We start from the raw sequence: 19,665 nt of genomic DNA, 5'->3' as shown, positions 1-19,665 counted from the left end.
CCCAGATAGCTATAATTTTTGTATTCTAATGTCTGCTTTCAAAGTTCTCCCGTAGCCTCTCTTGTTATCAGATGCCAGTGATCACCTCTGGCTGTCTGCTTGATTGCCTATAGCACCTCTTCCTCCTCCTAAACTTCTGTAGACGTAGAAACCTAGCATCCAAGCATGTTAGAATCTAGGAAAAATAACAAAACAAGGAAATACGTGAGAGCTAGTGAGGGTGGTGGTAGTGGTGGTGAGGTTGGGACTCTTCAGATTTTTTTTTTTAATGGAGGTGGTTAGAATTATTTTGGTTGCTCAGAGGCCTTCTTTGCAACCTCCTAATTTGATGCTTTGATCCAGATAAGAAATAGTGGTGGTGGACAAGCTAAGTATTAAATATAATATTTATTATACATTATACATTATTATGTATTAAGCAAGGTTTCTCTTAAGGGTATTTAGTGTCCCTCTTTCTTTATCATTGATCAGTAAAAAGCTAGAGGGATAAATAAGGTATTTCAATCAAGAAAAGTGTTCCCTGGAAATCCAGTGATTTTAAGAAATCATACTTAAGGCATAGAGCTAAAACCTTCATGTCCCTATAAGTCAATTCTTCTTCATGATTAAAGAAACATAAATCATGAGTCTGATTCACTATTTTCTGTTCAAATTAGGTTTTAAATGATTTAACACTATATTACTATGAAGAAAAATGTTTAATACCATACAAAAAGTATTTTCAGATTGTTCTGAATAACTAAATTAAACCTTGGCTGTAATCCATCAAAAGAAAGAGAGAGATGGTAGCCTCTGTCTTTAAATATATGTAGTTCATAAGAGTTTTCAATTCAATTTTAAGACTATCAAAAGAAACTACTCTGTTATAATGTGAACTGAAATTTGAATAAATTATGCTCACAAATCAAAAAAAGTTAAAAAGCTCCCTAAATATAAAAAAAATCAATTTAACTTCCTAATAAGAAATCTGAAATTACTTTTGAATGAAAATGCAACTTCCAGTATTATTTGTTTAATATCTCAAATACCTGTCTTTGCTACTACCTTAGCTAGTTTAATGTTCACTAAGTGTGAGGGTAAAGTCATTCCTGATTTTTTATTTTCTCAAGATAAAACGGAAAGAAAGTACCCCAACAAGTATGTTAGGCAAAACTACCATAGACATTATAGTTGGTGTTATAGAGTATACCAAAGAAAGTCTAATTCTTTATGTAATGAATTTCTATAAGGCTTCTTTTCTCTGAGATGGCAACCTTATACATTTCAAGAGCTAAATTCATACATCTACTGAGAGGGGCGTGAAAGTCTAATTAACTGTCAAGGTTAAACAGTCTCAAGACCTAAGGAAAAGAAAGCTAAGATGTCTTGAGAATTGCCACAGTATGGTATAAATAAATGTCAAGAGGATGGGTCTGGAATCCCATCTCTGCTCAAATCCTACCTCCACTGCTTCTTAGCTAGTGGTCAGATTGTAGAGCCTCTCTAAATCTCAGGGTTCTCATCTATAAGATGCGGTAATAGTACTCTCCTCATTGGAAGGGTTGCTGTGATGATTAAATTACATATTTAAAAAGGCTTGCACAATGCCTGGCACATAGTAAGCCTCAATATATTTTAGCAGTTACTATTACTATTATATGCCAAGCATGGTACTAGATGCTTTTACCAATTTAAATGCCCAATAATAGCACCATTAATCAAGGGAGGTTTATTCCCACTTTTGCAAATAAGATAAGGTATAGAGCAGTTAGCTAATTTCCCCAACGTCACATCATGTGTAGAGTGGCAGGGCCCAGGGAATGTTACTCTAGAGCACAAGCTCTTAGATACCTTACCAAGTGTCTATCAATCCTTTTGTCATATAGGTTACAACTATGTTTCCCCAGTTTATCACTTGTCTTTTAACTTTATGGTGCTCCCCATCCCACCCTTTCATAAATAGCCTTTAATTTTTATGCATTCAGATTTATTAGTGCTTTTATGGTTTTTAGTGTTCTTACCAGGCTTTATCATGTCAATTTCAACCCGTGAGTATAACACTTGTCACTCCTGTTTTTGTACCTCATCATTTTCTAATGTGTGATCCATGTGGGGTTATTAGAGTGTATGATATAAGGAAAGAGCCCAAGTTTTTTCACCATATCCACAGCCTATTATTCTATCACCAGTTAACTGAACAGCCCATGTATTTGTATTGTTTCCTATATTATTAATATCACCATATATTTGGATTATTTTATGAACTCTGTACATCAATCTATTTCTGAGTCAGTATGATTTTTTTAGACTTCCTGATAAATTATACAAATAGTACAAAGAATTCCCGTATACCCTTCATCCAGATTCACCAAATATTAGCATCTTACATAACCTGAGGACAATTATGCATAAAGTGATACAGTGTTTATATCTGGATGCTAAGATTTGGGGATGTTTTCAAATATTCCACTGCACTTTTTTGTGCCTTCATTAAAAAAAAAAAAACCAACCAAACAAACAAACCCGAGGAATATATTTCACTTTTAAAAAGAATAAAGTGTTTTTAATAAAAGCAGGTAAAAATAATAAGTTTGATTAACTTCCAGAAACTAGCTGGTAGGTGTAAATGCTTTAGGAATTTGAATGAGAGAAAGAAGTATTTTAATAGAGATGATGAGATCTAAGTTTAACCTTATAAGGATGTATGGAATGCAAATAGGCAGAAAAGAGACAAGCCAAGTGTTTATAGTCAGGAAAGCATCATAAGCCAAGATACTGAAATAGAAATGCACATGGCTGTGAACATCACATCAAGAGCGACTGGGGACTTAGAAAGGCGAATACTGGGGAGCCAAAAAAAGAGTTAAATACTTTGTGAAAGACCTTAGAAGTGAGGCTGAGGAATATGAATTTTGTCCTCTCAGCCTGAAGGGAGGCCACAAAGAGTTACAAGCAAGGTAAAACAACTTTATTTATCCAACAAATCTTTTTTTTAATGATTTTTTAAAAATGTTTATTTATTTTGAGAGANTGTGGGGGGGGGGGAGAGAGAGAGAGAGAGAGAGATTGAGAGAATCCCAAGCAGGCTCCGCTCTGTCAGTGTACAGTCCAACACGGGGTTCAGTCTCACAAACCTTGAGATCATGACCTGAGCAAAAATCAAGAGTCAGACGCTTAACCAACTGGACCACCTATATCCAACAAATCTTTGGCACCTACTATATGCCAGGTACTATTCTGTTTTCAGGGACAGGAATAAAATGGTAAAAATCCTCATGAAAGAATATTCTAGAATGTTCTAAATATATTTTATGAATAGTCATGGGTTGTAGATTTGTGGGCCATAGAATTGAATGGGACTGGGGTAATTGGTAAAGTTTCACTAAAAAGGCAGAATCTGAGCTGAACTTTGAAGGTTTAAGAGTCAGGTAGAGAGATGACAAGAAGGTATTTTAGATAGGAGTCAAAGACGAGAGCAGATATGCTCATGAGGTGTTTGAAAACCTATCAGAAGATCCATTTGCCTGGAAAAAGGTTATTCTGGCAGAAGAAAATAAGGTTGGCTATACGGACAGTTGTCAAACTGCTAAGAGTCTGGAAATCCAGACCAAAAATTATTGTTTTATAATCTCTATAAATTGACCTAGAGGCACTGAAAAGCCATCAAGTTTCTGAACTCAAAATGACCTGATAAAAGTCGCTTAGGTAAGCAAGATGGAAGAGTAGGGCGAAAAAATTTTGCAAAAGGGTGAGGGTGGGATTGAAGGATAAGGATCAAAGACAATTCAGGTCATTATTGTTACATAATCCAGACAGGAGATGAAGAGGACTTAGCCTCGAAGGAGAGCTGAAGGGGCACATATGAGGGAGATTTCAAAGACAGCACCTTGCAGGTCTTAGTGACTAACTAGATGTCCTGGGTAAAATGAAGCATTAGACGAACATCAAAGCACTAACACTGCTAGAGATGGATGGGTGGAGCTGGGTGGATTTAAAGAATATAGGTTTACAGAGGACTGAAAAAAGCACACATTCCTGGTACCCATCTAATATACTGAATTACATAATAAATATCTGCTACTGGCATTGACTCGGGAAATATAATCTCTCCATTTATAAAATGACAACTCTCAAATGAATCCTGAAAAACATCCTATTACTTTTCATCAAATTCCCCTTAGTCATTTCTGTAGGGGAAACCTCGCGTGATAGAAGACTTAGTCTCATGGAACTAAATAAGAATCCATGTGACAGATTATGAAAATAAAGACATGACATCACCAAGGCTTCCCACTTTACATAAAAATGCAAACTTCTTGGTAACTTATATCCTATGTAAGCTTCTTACTCAAAAATACTCGTGGTAATCTAGAAACTTATTTGTATTGAGAGATGGGGGACTTTTCTACTCTCCTATAGCACATAAGAATGTTGGTAATATGCCAATCTCTTAGTTCCAACCTCTAGGAAGGGTGAAAACTTATATAAAATAAGAAATGCATCCAGCTAGTTAGGTTGTATTAATCTCAAAACAACCCTGGGAAGAATTATGTCACCACTGCACAGATAAGAAAGCAGAGTCACAGGTTAATTACTAAGGCTATGTGTCTAGTGACATGTAGTCAGAATTTTTTTTTTTTTTTTGAGAGCATGTGAGCGAGCAGTGGAGGGATGGGGAGGGAGACAGAGAGACAGAGAGAGAGAGAGAGAGAGAGAGAGAGAGAGAGAGAGAGAGAGAATCTTAAGCAGGCTCCATGTCCAGCACAGAGCCCAATATGGGGCTTGATCTCACGACCTTGAGATCATGACCTGAGCCAAAATCAAGAGTCAGATGCTCAACGGATCTGCAGTCAGAATTTTAGCCAAGACTTATTTTTCACCATGGTGTCAACATTGAAGGTATGGACAACTTAGATCTCGAAAGGACCTTGAAAAGTCCTTGCTTCCTTTCTACTTCTTTTTAGGTTCACAATAAAACTAGGATGGAAGGAAGAATCTCTCCAATTCCAAGAGTGAATTCAAAAGCTACACTAAAGATCAAGGAAAACTCGGTTTTACACCCAGCAAGAACTGCCATTTGAGCTCCTTCTGAGCAGTGTGGAGTACAGCTTTTTTTTCTCTAACCTACATTTTCTATTCACTTCCAGATGTAAAGCTGATGGGGTGGTACAGGTTAGTTACCAGAGAAATAAAAGCATTTACTCAGTCATAAGGCATTCCATCACGCTCAGACATGTGGTGCTCTAATTGTTTCTCCTGTGAAATACCAGCCACAGACTTCTTACAGTCACAGCACAGAAGGACAAACACTCAAATGTTTTAGGAAAGGAGAAGAAAAACCATTTTCTTCAAGCAAGAATCAGAACCAGTGGAAACCCAGGGAGGCAAGTTATACTGCAGAACAATGCTCTTTTCCTAGATTACTCAGAAGGGACATTGTTTCAAGAAGTGAAATGTAAATCCAATGTAAAATGAAGACAATTTAAAGTATTTAAGATATTAACCAAAGTAGAACCATCTTCCTCCCTTTTTTGATTACAATATTGCAAGCTTGCCACAATGACACTCAAAAACTGAGATGACATTTTTATTCTAAGCCCAGATTTTTGCTTCCTTACAGCTTTTGCTTTTTAAGCTAAAAATTCTCTCATTCTTGGTACAATGAATTTTTTTGCTAAGTAATTAAAAACCAATTGTGTTTAAACCTTTTGAGATAGTTGGTTTTATGCTGTCTAACTCAGAATTTGGTTTCTAAAACCTCAAATTTAGCATCTCAAGGAAGAATGGTATCTATGGCATGTTTGAAAAACTGTTTTGAAATGAAGTGATGGACATTTAAAAATAGAACTCCGAGCGCACAGCTTCCCTCCCATCTTTTTTCCACTGGGGGAGGAGAATGACACATCTGCGTTATGCTGCCACAACACTGCTGCTATCACTCCACCGAGCTTCAGAATGGAGGGGAGCTACAAAGACCACTGGTAATTACAGTGTAGCTGCCACAACGGTGCAGGCGGTTTCCAATGAACATACTCGAGACAGAACTAGAAATGGCCTAAACACCTGCCTAACACCTTGCCCCCAGAGCCTTCCTTTCCTGCTCCCACCCCTCGCATCTCTGAAATTCTACTGTCCCCCTACCCAGCAGGGGCTCTGCCCACCGGTAAGATCTTTAATACAGCACCAGTGTCTTCCCTCATGACCACCCCCAAGGAGTTTTTGGCTAAATTTTGGATTTCAAGACACTTCAGGAAATCAGAGGGACAGAGAGAATGTAGAACTTTATGGGCCAGCCTTGAAGACTAATATTTATCTAGATCTTTTTTTCTTCTAAGGAAACATACATATGTGGTGCCTGGGTGGCTCAGTCGGTTAAGTATCCGACTTCAGCTCATGTCATGATCTCACGGTTTGTGGGTTTGAGCCTCGCATCAGGCTCTGTGCTGACAGCCAGCTCAGAGCCTGGAGCCTGTCTTCAGATTCTGTGTCTTCCTCTCTCTCTGACCCTCCCCTGCTCATGCTGTCTCTCTCTCTCAAAAATAAACAAAACATTAAAAAACATTAAAAAAAAGAAAAGCTATATCAAAATTCAAATAACTAACCTACAAATAAAACTTTGGAAGACAAGGTAATACCTTGCTAATTGCAAAAGTTATTTTCTTACAAAGTATTATATTTGGCAACATCATAAAGGGGGTAAGAGGACTGGGGGGAGAGCACACAATAAAATGACTTTAAAATGTACATTCCAAACCTGAGAGAAAATAAATGTTCTGAAAAACAAGTGCTTCCAAAACAAACCAGCTTCATCACTGTAAGCGTTCACCATTGATAGGAGGAACCATTTTCTCAGAACACCATTTTCAGGGCTCATGAAACACTACAGCTACGTCATGATCCAAGTAGACACTTCAGAGTTTAGTCACTGGGCACATAGTATCACTCTATAAGTTCTTCAAATTAGCAGCTGCAGGATTCAAATACTGTCGTGGAGTCAGGAAGATGGACCACCAGGTCCCCTTTCAAGGAAAGACCTGCTGCAACGTGGCCGGCAGACAGCTTCCTGCCGTCAGCGGCCTCAGGCTGTCTGACCTGCAGAGAGCCACCTCGACCTGGCCTGGCAGTACGTCCTTCCCAGGCCAGCCTGCCTGCAGTGATGGGCCACGCAGGCAGCACTTGGTCCAGAGCTCTTCAGCAGGTCACCCTAGGCTTGGTCAGGCCTGAATCATATCTAGGCTTCTCCCTAGCCCAAATTTCCCCCCTTCCTTTCACAATCAACATCTTGTACCCCAAACTCTGTCTCAGTGTCCACTTCCAGAGAACATCATCTGCAACATGTCTTTTCCATTTACATTCTCACTCCATTTAGCACAAATCTCAAGAAGATACTGTGTAGGCTCATCTTCTTGCATTATCATGATACTTAAGAGCAAGCGCCCTTTTTAGGATCTAGATATCACTTTCTTTAGTGAAAGAAGGGAATATAAATAGATTTCTCCCTGCATTATCCCACCTGGCACATAGAAGGGGAAGTAATTATTATTGAGCAGTTCTTTTCTCTATGAAGATTAAACTATACCTTGCCTATAAAATTGTAAATGTAAAATAGCATTCATTCGGGCATGTATTCCTTCAATATTATTCAATACTGAGAAGTTTCTACACACCAGGCACAGGTGAAAAAGTACTAAAGAAAGTTCCCACTCAGAGGAGAGAGCATTCTAGTGACTGAGATAGACAAAAAATGGAAATCAGTATACTGCCAGGGTCTGTAAAGAAAAATAACGCAAAGTGAGAGAACAGAGAATGCTTGGAGAAGCATCTATTATTTCAAAACCACAGGTAGAGAGGATTGCTATAATCCATAAGTGGCTGGGGTGACACAGTCACATCTACATTTAGTATATCAATTTCCTAGAGAGTATATGTCATTTTTGTTCTAATAAAACTCATTATATGCAACTTTGCTAAAATAATATTTTCTCTGTATTGTGAGTCCACCTGCTGCAATGAAACATAAAATCTTCAATCTATGTTACTAACCTATATAGCAGGTCTGTCTTGGGGAAAGAGCAGCTAAGCCATCATAAGCTAGAGTCAGATACAGCTGTCTCAGGCAGATGGCTTTAGCGGGCAACACCATAAGCTTGCCAGATTTTTTAAAATATGAAAGGGTTTTCTGCCTCATTAGAACTTCGTGGCTGACCAGCCACAAACACCTGGTGTCCAGACTTCTTCCTCTTGTGAAAATACAACCACACATAGCCTTAGCTTATGTTATATAATATTTGTCTAAAGACTCTAGTTCCTAGATAATTTACAAAGACACAGGTAGGGGAAAACTTAATATACTTTAAAGTGAAAACTGAAATCTGGACAAACAGGAACTTAAAGTAGTGACAGAGGCAAATTAAATTTCTTCATCCCTTCCCAATTCTCAAACTACTTTATCCAGAGGGAATCCCAGGTGGCCTTTAGAAGTTCTATTTACACCATCAATGGAAGAATGAATAACACAAATGACAGTTTCGTTCTGATTATAACTATATGTTCATCACTTTTGGTTTCTTTCCCCTCATACTTTAGGAGAACTGTCGTCATCATCTTCAACTCATTTAGGAACATCAAACACTAGTGTCCTTGCTGAAAGTAGGAATCAAACCATACCTACCTGCTGCATTCTTATAGGAGGTAAAGAGAAAAAAGTAATAGACTCGGGAATTTAGAACAAACTTAATTCAAATTCAGCTATTGCAATTTTATTAGTTTTTTAAAAGAGTAAACTGTCCCAAGATTATAAATTTCAGTTTTTGTATCTGTACAATGAGGATAACAACATCTACCCAAATGCTTCACAAGGCTAATAAAGGATGTATTTTAAAGTGCAGTTGACCTTTGAACAATGCTAGAGTTAGGGGGCTGTTGACCCCTACATAACCAAAGATCTGGGTATATAACCTTTGACTCCTCAAAACCATAACTTGTAATAGCCTACTATTGACTGGAAGCCTTACTGATAACATAGTCAATTCATGCACATTTTGTACGTTATATGCATTATATACTGTATTCTTATAATAAAGACAAAAGAAAATGCTATGGAGAAAATCATAAGGAAAATACACTTATGGTATTGCACTGTATTTATCCAGAAAAAAAATCCGTGTAAGTGCACCTGTGCAGTTCAAACCGGTGTTGTTCAAGGGTCAACTGTACTTTGAAACCTACAAAGTACTACAAATGGACTGTTACAACTGGAGTTTGTTTGGATTTAAATGTTAACATATTAATCTGATATACTGTATCAGATTATATTATATTCTGAATTTTCAATTGAGCAATAAAAATACATTCATTTAAAAATCAATGAATGAATTCATGTTTTTGGCATCTTCTGTGTTATGGAGAATATAAAAATTGATAGTTATCTCCTATAATCAAGGACCTTATACAAATCAGATTTGAGAAGGGGAATGTGGGAAGATGTGGTTTTGGTTTTTGCTAACACTTATTGAGCACTTTTATATGCCACACATCATGATAAATGCTGTACATGTAATAATTCTTTTATTCTTTAAAAACCCTATGAAAAAGATAACATTATTATCCTCATTTTATAAATGAGAAAGAGAAGGTGCAAAAATTTTGGAAACCTGCTCAAGGTCAGATATCTAGTAAGCACTAAATGTATTAAAGTCAACTCACACACTCAGGCAAGTTAGCTACAATGTTATACATTTTATTGCATCTCAAGTTGAGCAGAGAACACACATACCTAATGATAATAAGATAATAATAAATAATGCTGACTAATAGTACTAATGCAGTAAACAATAAATGAAGAGATCATCCTGGGGTGGGATGGCCAAGGAAGTTTCAAACTTATTTGTAGAATTTAGACAAGTAAAATTAAATAAAGGGCAAATAAGAATATTACATTCCAGGGGTGCCTGGGTGGCTCAGTTAGTTGAGCATCCAACTCTTGATTTCAGTTCAGGTTGTGATCTCATAGTTCGTGGGATTGAGATCTTCATTGGGCTCTATGCTGACAGCACATGGCCTGCTTGGGATTCTCTCTCTCCCTGTCCCTACCCTGCTCAGTCTGTTACTGTCTCTCTCAAAAATAAACTTTAAAAAAAAGTTAAAACATTTAAAAAGAAAAGTATATTCCATATATACCTTTGTGAGCAAGCAATTAAGTATAAAATTATTGAAATATACATATAGTAAAATATAAAAATCCTATATGTACTTTTGAAATAGCTCATTGAGGGGAGCCTGGGTGGCTTTGTCGGTTAAAGCCAACTTTGGCTCAGGTCGTGATCTCGTGGCTTGTGAATTAGAGCCCCATGTCTGGCTCTGTGCTGACAGCCAGAGCCTGGAGCCTGCCTTGGACTCTGTGTCTCCCTCTCTCTCTGCCCCTCTCCTGTTCCCGTGCGTGCTCACCCTCTCTCAAAACTAAACATTAAAAATTTTTTAAAAAACATTTCACTGAGGGTTCTCATTTATAGACTAGACTTCCTAATTAAAACAAGCCAACACTGACTTAAAACAATGTTTGACTACCTATCGATATACCAGTCTTACAATAACCCACTTTAATTTCAAAGAATTACCATTTAAGTATTTTCCTATAATCAAGACCATTCAATACTAGCCAGTTATAATGGAAAATAACTTGAAATCAAATAATGTCTTTCTTTAATAAAAAATGACAAATTATTTCCAGTTTATAAGAGAAGCAGTATGTTGATTTTCCATGGTACAGATAGGAGGCTGTCCCACTTGGCCCTCTGGATTTTTTATTTGCTATAATTATAACATTTTATATATAGGAAACAACTTTTGAGAGCTACATTTCACAGGATGCACAAAACAATGGCAAACAATGGTTTCTACTTGTTTCAGCTTTCAGCAGAAAAAGTATACTGATTGCTTGCTGGTCCTGTGTGTATCCCATGTAACTTACCATGCGATATGTCTGGGCCTTTAAAACGTTGAGATCAATAAAGTTTTCTTCATTGTCTGTCTCCTCTTCCTTAGAAAAATAAAAGTTTTAAAAGTTAATAATTACAAAAAGTTACAATTTAAAAAATGTTATTTCCAGTTTTGACATACATAATATACTAAGCTGGATATAAAGACCAATGCAGAAAAGGGCATTTAAAAGTCTAGTAGTGTGTGTAATGTAGGGCGTAATGTTATTAGCAGCTCTTCTGTTCTTACAGGTTTTGACGGTGCCTTTTAAAATAGGGCCTTTTTATAGTCACTGAAAAAAGAAAAACAAAGGAGAAGGAAGAGCCATTGCTATAAAACTAAGGGTAAATAAACATATGAATAAAATAAGAAACCGTGCAGAGTGGCATGTATGAAATAGAGAGATAATGGAAGGAGTTAATGTCAATTTTGAGGAACATGACTAAAATGGGCAAAAATGAGGTTGATAGACACAGAATATTCTCACCAGCTCAGGGGACCAATCCCATTAATGCATATTTTTGACATCTCATCTCTTATATGTTTGAGTTTAATAAATTACTAAGTTTAGTCATCAGTACTCCTTGGCCCATGTATTTAAAGATATTAAAATATTAAATATATTTAAAGATATAAATATGTATTTAAGATATTAACCTTGTATCTTAGATATTAAGGATCTTAAAGGATGGTGTATGTAAATTCAAAGTTGGTTCTGACCCCTGGGCCACTTGCTGTGGGCAGCAGGGTCAGAAGTGACCCTCTGTGAGGCAGTCTCTTTCCCAACAGTAACTATGGAGCCTGAGCAGCTTCTAAAGCATGTAGGTCAAAAAATTAGCTCCCCTTTCTCTTCAAATGTCTCTGTGGTGAAAGTGACATAATGGGTGAAGGAAATTTAACAACAATAGCCCAGGCTTAAGGACATGGTAATCTAGCAAATGGAGCTTGATCCTCAAAGGAAAAAAAACCTGAAGTATGTGTCATTTGATGGACACTTCCACATGTACAGTTCTACAAAGCTGCAGTGGTAGATTTCAAAGATAATCCTGATCTTTAAGAATTTAGAAGGACGTGGGGTGCTCAGTCGGTTAAACGTCCGACTTCAGCTCAGGTCATGATCTCATGGTTTGTGAGTTCAAGCCCCGCATCAGATTCTGTGCTGACAGTAAAGGGCCTGGAGCCTGCTTCAGATTCTGTGTCTGCCTCTCTCTACTCCTTTCCTACTCACGCTCTGTCTCTCTCTCTCTCTCTCTCAAAAATAAATAAACATTAAAAAATTTTTAAAAAGAATTTAGAAAGATGGAAGACAACGGTTCTCAAAATGTGGTTCTGAGACGCCAGCATCAGTATCACCTGGGAACTTGTTAGGATGCAAATTCTAAGGTCCCATCACAGGTCTACTCTGAAACTCTGGAGGTGAGGCCACTAAGGTAAGCTATGAGAATTAATCTTTGGGGAATTGGAAAGATTTTTGTAAAATATGAAGCAATATAAATGCAAAGTATAAATACACTCAAGTGACATTTACTTTTTTATGTTTACATTTTTTTACATTTACTTTTTTAGGGAGGAGGAGCAGTGGAGCTTAGAGATGTACACAAAATTGATGTGACTGTTTACATCTTAAATCCTAACCATAAATGCAGATGCACACCTTTGAGATACGGCTCAGTTTATTCTGTGTTTGCACTAATGATGACCTACTTAACAACCAGAGTAAATGATTGAAACGCCAATGACTCGATGCCCATGGGAGAAGAGACAAGTTTATTATGCTTTTACAATAACCTAATCAGTCCAGTTTACATAGGGATCAATAAATACTTGTTGAATTAGTACTGGACTAAACACAAATAGGTAAAAAGCTTTAATAGTAGGCAGTCAAAAAAGGATTTAGGTTACTAAATATTAAGACAGCATTCAAAAGAAATTCAAATATAAAAGACTTACCAAAAAAAAGCTTTAAAGTTGAGTATTCTGATTTTGGTTATTTAGAAGACACTCAACAATTTCGTACCACTTCTTTGCCTAACATGTACCCTTTTAATTATCTGTCAATTACTAAATATATGATTATATACAGCAGGTGAAAATATTGTTTTGTGACCAATACTTGTCTTACCTTTTTGTTTTAACAGGTATCAGTGTGTCCTACCTTGATTTGACAAGTCTAAAACTGAAGGATTCTAGTTGCTACAGGACTATAGCAGAACTTTACTCTGTCAGAAATTATCTTTTCCATCCTTGAGCTGTCCCAAACTCTGGCAACAAAGTAATGTAACATCCCACTGTTCAAATGCTTTTTGGCACTGATCTCCTTAACAAGAGGAATGGGAGAGGTAACTGAGGGTTCCTTAGAATATGATAACAGTAAGAAAGGAAGAAAAGGAAAAAATTCAAGAGACTTGACGTAAGGAAACAGCCTCAGGCCTTTGAAGAAGGCCTTCGGTTTGGTCTTATGACAGAAGAAGGACCTTACCTTGTAGCTGGGAAGAAATGTGCAAAGAGGCTGCTTTCTAGTTTGTTTCTCTAATTTATACACCTAATGATGCTGCTTTGGACTTTAAAGGGTTCTCAGAAAAAAAATCAGCTATACTTTCTCTAAAAGTTACACAGCAATTTACTGACAGCTGATTTTGTAGTCAAATATTTAATGAACATCCACTTTGCACCAAGCAATGCACAATAACCGAGATACAAAAAAACAAGTGTAAAATTGGCTTCCACCTTCACAGAGTTTTCTTTCTGGCTATTAGGTTTTCGTAACTTTTTTTTCCTGACCGGTAGGTTTGAGTTATATCTCTGAAGCTAAATGTTGATGTGTGAGGACCAGGTTTCTGTTGGTAAACCATTAACTAATAAACAGTTACTAAAAAGACAAGATGAGGAAAATACCTGGGTAAAGGGGTGAACAACTGGGAATATGTGAGAACTTAACATTTTCTGAGGCTGAATGAAAAGATCTATTACAAAGAATACTGTCTAAACTCCTAAAAAATGGCCAAGATGATCTGGACTTGGTCTGTCTTCCTTGTTAATCTTAAACCACACACACACACACACACACAAACCCGCCTCATTTAGGAGATATGCCCTCAGTGGTCTTCTCTCAGCTCCTTGATCAAGCTACGCTACTGCCTGCCTCAGAGCTTTTGTACATACAGTTCCACCAGCGTCTTACCCAACAGGTGCTCAATAAAACACAAGCAGAATGAATGTATATTTACCTTAACTTTTTAAATGTATCATATTTAAAAAAATATCTATTAAATTGATTAGTTTTACAATGGTCTTTTTCCTTCTATAAATAACCAAATGATCTTTTTTGTATTCATATTTTAAAATATTTATACTCTGGGGTAAAACATTTAAAAAATAAAACAAAATATTTATACTCTGATAAAACACATTAAAACTTTAATACAAAGAAGCCTAGAAAAGAAAATAATCATCCATAATCTTTCTATCCATAGGTAACTAATGTTGACATATTGTTATTTTTTCTTTTTTGTATGTTACATGCTTGAATTTATGCATACAGCATAAGTTATCATCCCTATGTCAATAACATTTCTTTGTAAACAATCTCAATGGCTACATAATATTCTACTATTTGGATATAGTCTAATTTATTTAATGGTTATTTTCAACATTTGCTATAAAATGATGCAGTGATTAATATCTTTGTAGTATATAGTAGCATAATAAATTAAGCTGAAATATAGAATATATTATCTATTGATTTAGAAATTCATCTTGAAAATGTAATTGGTTTATGACAGTAAAGTACAGTTTAAAAAAGGGTTTTTTCCTGCTATTTCAATTTCAGATATTATACTTCCTAAAACACCATCATCAGTCTATCTCTAGTTACGAGAAAGTGTTCTCTGTTTCTACCATTTTAGTAGTCTAATCTGTTATAGACTTATTTAGTTTCACAATATGACCAGGATGTTGAGAATGGTAAAGGCCTAGATGCTGCCCAACAATTTAAATAATGTTGGTATTTATAAATACTTTTTAAAATTCCTAAAGGGTAGTACTTATTCTAATTTTAGAAGCATACAGAAATCCCTGAGAAATGAATACTGTTCTTATGGAGTAGAATATATTAATCCTAAACCCTACTGTTCTTTTTTAAGTTCTTTAGTATTTATGGCCCATTTAAAATCAAGAATGGTTAAAATATTTACTCATATAACTAGCAGTTCACTATTTCCTGCCTATAGTTTAAGAACCTTGACTATAATTCAGACCTCAGCCATTAGAAAACATGAGCATTAACTTAACCAAAGGTCGAAACAACTGATACTGGGTATGCTATTTAAAAGCTTTTCTTCCTTTCTCTAGAAACAGTGAAACAACATATATTCCTGAAAATGGAAATCTGGGGTAATTAACAGAAGGGAAAGAAATCCAAAGGATAAAAAAAAAAGCTCAGCAACACACATACCACAAATTCTTCATCCACTTTATTTAACGTTAATTCTGCATCATCTTCTGGGACAGTTTCTTCTTCTAATTCTTCGACTGGGTATGTTGGTCTAAAATAATAAAGATTAGTATGAAAGGAGAGTTAAAAACAAAACATTTTAGCATGAAAAAGGTATAATATGAATATTAAGAATCCCCTCTATGCCAGATATTATTATCCTTTTCTGCCTTCCATAATCACCATGTTTGATGTATTCTGTCAGAAACTTTCTATGTAAAAAAGCAAAAATGTTTACCTCCAAATTTAAAAAATAAACTTACACAATTAGAATGATACCATGCATATTGTTACCCAATACACTTTTTCCCACTTAACTAACATACCACATTTAAGTGCATATACATTTTTTCCCCTTTTTCCCCTCACCTGCACTATATTCCATTGAACTATTAAACAGAACCATAATTAATTTAATTAGCAACCTGTGGATGAACATTGAGGTGGTTTCTATTTTTTACCAATTTTACAAAGATCATCCTTGTACATTTATCATTATGTCTATCAATTATAATAAATTTATACAAGTAGAATAGGTGGGTCAACAACTTTGTACATTGTATTCTTTTGCTGTATATCACCAAAAACCAGCTTCCAAAATGTTACCCTAATTCACACTCCCAAAAACAGTGACTCCATTTTCACATATTCACCAATACTGTAAATAAACATTAATCTTTGCCAATCATATACATGAAAAATCTCTTGTTTTATTGCATTTAATGCATTTATTGCATTTCTTTCACAGGAGAGTGATTAAACACTTTTTCAGGTTTTGATCGGTTATCGGTGTTTATTTTTCAGTAAAATGTCTATTTATGCCCTTTGCCCTTTTGTATATTAAGAAAATTGATGCTTTGCTTAATTTGTGTTAAAAAGATTTTTTCTAGTTTATTACTTATAATCAGGATTACTTATATTCAGGATTGTACAATTCTTGTTACATAGACTTGGCAACCTTTTCTTGCATGGATCCTAGCTTTTTCCTATATATGACACATCCCAACCACCTTTGACCTTTTAGTACTCCTATAGTCTCATTTTTCACATTTACATCTTTGATCAATCTGAAATTTATTTTGATGGAATAAGAGGGGCTCCACCTTTCCTATTTCCAAAATCTAATTAGTGGTCCTAACACTAAGTATTGAACAATTATTTCTCCATCAAGATTAATGACATGTATTTCCCATATTAAAAATACCCAAAAGTATTTAGGTTTATTTCTAGAAACTTATTTAAAAAATCTATACCTCGGACAGGTTAACAAAGTATAAAATTAACATTTAAAAAATAAATGTCCAATGTTTTTATTAACTAGAATTAGATAATACCTAAAAAGCAACGTTCTTCTAGGATTTATTTTGACATATTTAATAAATAAAAGTCACCTACAAATATGTAACTTCTGTGTAAATTACACATTACATAGCTGAAATATTCTCTGATACCTATTTTCAATATTTTCCCCTTTTCTTTCCCCGTACATTTACAGTCCTTATAAATTATCAGAATCACAATACATGGCCAGGAATTAGATATGCCTATGAATAAAGGAAGTACAAAGTTGAATAATGGTTGAGAAACTGATCAGGTGAACTTAGAACACATTGGACAATAAATTTAGTAATGTTTAAAAATACCAAATGGAGTAGCACATCTCATAACTTTTGTTGGAGTCCAATAAAGAAGTAATCTGAGTCATATAGTTATTCCTTATAGTGCACTAACTCATAATATTTAGGTTGAAGCATAAAATTGCCCTTTTTTAGTTCAATAGTAGATGAATATCAGTAATTTCATATAGTTTAAAATGATGTGGTCATCTGTGCTATGCTAACTGCCATACAGAACATATGAAGAGTTCATAGTTTCTGGCAAGAAAGCCTGACCTGAAAACAAAGGAGTTTAAAACCAAGGGATAAATACAATCATAGAAATATAAATACATCACTGTCAAGTCAAATAATGAAGCAATGAAGAAGAACTAAGAGTGTCAGGTGGCTTCTTCAGATAGCTATTATTCTTGTCCAGTATCTATAAGGGAAAATCCCATTTACTTTTTCTTAATTTTTAAAAATATTTTATTTATTTTTGAGACAGAGAGAGACAGAACACAAGCAGGGAGGGGCAAAGAGAGAGGGAGACACAGAATTGGAAGCAGTTTCCAGGCTCTGAAGTGTCTGCACAGAGCCTGACATGGGGCTCGAACTCACAAACCACAAGATTATGACCTGAGCCATAGCTGGACGCTTAACCAACTGAGCCACGCAGGTGACCCATAAAATCCCATTTTAAAGTATTATATTAATTTCCATTTTTTCCTTAAATCTACAGCTATCAGTTACCCCATGTATGTACCATCTTTGTATATATAAATAAAGAGACAGTAAAAAAATTTCCTACGTTGATAAAGATATTGAGTTACAGTTGGACGTTTAATAATTATTTAAATTTGAATTGGGCAGGAGCATGATAAAATCAGAACTGATTTTGAATATACCAGATATTCCAGTGTGTCTATACAGAAATTTTTAATCACTTGTGGCATTTTCAGTTTAGAATATTCAAGAGGAAATACTCCTTGTCAGTTCAATTAAACAGCTCTGATCCCACAGAGGAAAAAGCCATCCACATAAAATTACTATTGTCAGGTTGGGTAATGTTTACCTTTTCCAGGTGAAACCAATATATTTTAATGCTTCTTCAGCTAGACAGTCAAGAACATAGCATACATGTTCTCCATATCCTGACTTTAATTTTGAAGGAGGAAAATCTGCAGTTCTACCCTAAAATACAAAAGACAGTGTCTTATTTGTTATTTATATTCCATATGTCAAAATATTTTAAGCAAAGTACTGCTGAATAAATGTATTACTTCTCTTTTTCAAATATGATTTAAAATAATGAATTATACTGCTTCTTAGAAATCCGTCTTTTCTATCCATTAATACATAAACTAAGGGAAAATGAAGACGTTTTATTGTCCAAGGTATCAGATTGAAAGGCAATAACCTCATAACAGAACAAGTAACTGATCCTGTTAGGATGAAAAAAAAAACAGTAAAACTACTAGCTTGGCATCCTATTGTTAAACAGCCATAGGAAGGACGAAGTGACTCACTTGTCAAAAGTTAATAACATGTATGCCAAAAATTCTTACTGGATGTCCCCCAGGACAAGTCAGAAATGAAAAGTACAGCTGCTATCATGGTCTATTAAATCAAAGTTCCCTTTCAAAATACAATGTTTGAGCTTCCTACTAGCATTTATTAGAAGGAGATCTAAGTATCCATAAATTTACCTCTGAGACATAACCAGAGTAAGAAAAATATTATTACTTCGGGCTACAAAGAGTATACTGAACATTTTTAGAAGTGGCATTAACATTGTAATACCAACCATTCTGAGGTTTTATCTGAAAAAAATCCAGATTTAATTTTACATACGTATGTATTGAGCATGTATATTGTCATTCATAGACAATTCATCTAAAAGGGTAGCATCTATGTTGTTGAATTGCCAATATTAAAATTCATAACTTGACATCTGAAAGAAGACAGTTGTTCATACTTACCAATGATCGAAGCTCAGATAATATGTTAGATATAGTTGCATTAGGGTCATCATATTCTTGAGGTTGCTCAAAGGGGTGTCCTGCTTTGTTAATCAACCAAGCAGCAAGAGTGCAAAACATGTAGAACTGTTCACCAGGGTTGGTAGGCAGTGCGAAATAGTGTCTGTTTCAAAACAAGGGGGAAGGAAGGAAAATGAAATATTTTTAACGGCTTTAATTTTGATTTAACATTTTTAAATTTTAAAACCATTTTATTGCTTTAAAAATGGCTTTAAAAGTTTTAAAAATTCTACAATTCACTCTTTGAAGTTTCCAGTAACTTCACTCATATTAAGGTTTCCACTCATATTAAAGTTTTTAATCAACAGGACTAGGGCAATTACTACTGTACACAAAATATTAGTCAAAGAACATACACCCAAGTAAATGCAGGCCACATTAAAAAACTAATCATGTGCAACTTTTGCCAAAATCATTTATATGTCAGAAATAATTACTAAGAGAGTATCTCTTGAAAATGGTAATTTGGAATAAAGAGAATTTCAGAGTTTTAAAAAAAAGACCTTAATGATTATTCATTATGCATTTTTAAATTTTTTTTTTTTTTTTTTTTTTTTTGTTGTTCCTTGTGTCTTTTTAT

At 35.1% G+C, this 19,665-nt stretch overlaps 1 protein-coding gene across 1 annotated transcript in view; it reads right to left on the bottom strand.

The window, feature by feature from the left end:
- IFT57 (intraflagellar transport 57) overlaps positions 1-19,665 on the bottom strand; it is a 52,837-nt gene that overhangs the window by 30,590 nt on the left and 2,582 nt on the right. The window contains exons 2-5 of the mRNA XM_077771800.1: positions 19,026-19,188; positions 18,119-18,237; positions 15,410-15,500; positions 10,949-11,017 (exon numbers count right to left, since the gene is read on the bottom strand). Coding sequence (XP_077627926.1) covers positions 10,949-11,017; positions 15,410-15,500; positions 18,119-18,237; positions 19,026-19,188 — 442 coding nt within the window. The remainder of the gene's footprint in view (positions 1-10,948; positions 11,018-15,409; positions 15,501-18,118; positions 18,238-19,025; positions 19,189-19,665) is intronic.

Source organism: Crocuta crocuta, unplaced genomic scaffold (genome assembly GCF_008692635.1).
Source record: "Crocuta crocuta isolate KB4526 unplaced genomic scaffold, BGI_CrCroc_1.0 scaffold56, whole genome shotgun sequence".
In the NCBI taxonomy this organism is placed as follows: Eukaryota; Metazoa; Chordata; class Mammalia; order Carnivora; family Hyaenidae; genus Crocuta; species Crocuta crocuta.
The sequence above is the reverse complement of the archived record's forward strand: the minus strand, read 5'-3'. Positions and strand labels throughout refer to the sequence as shown.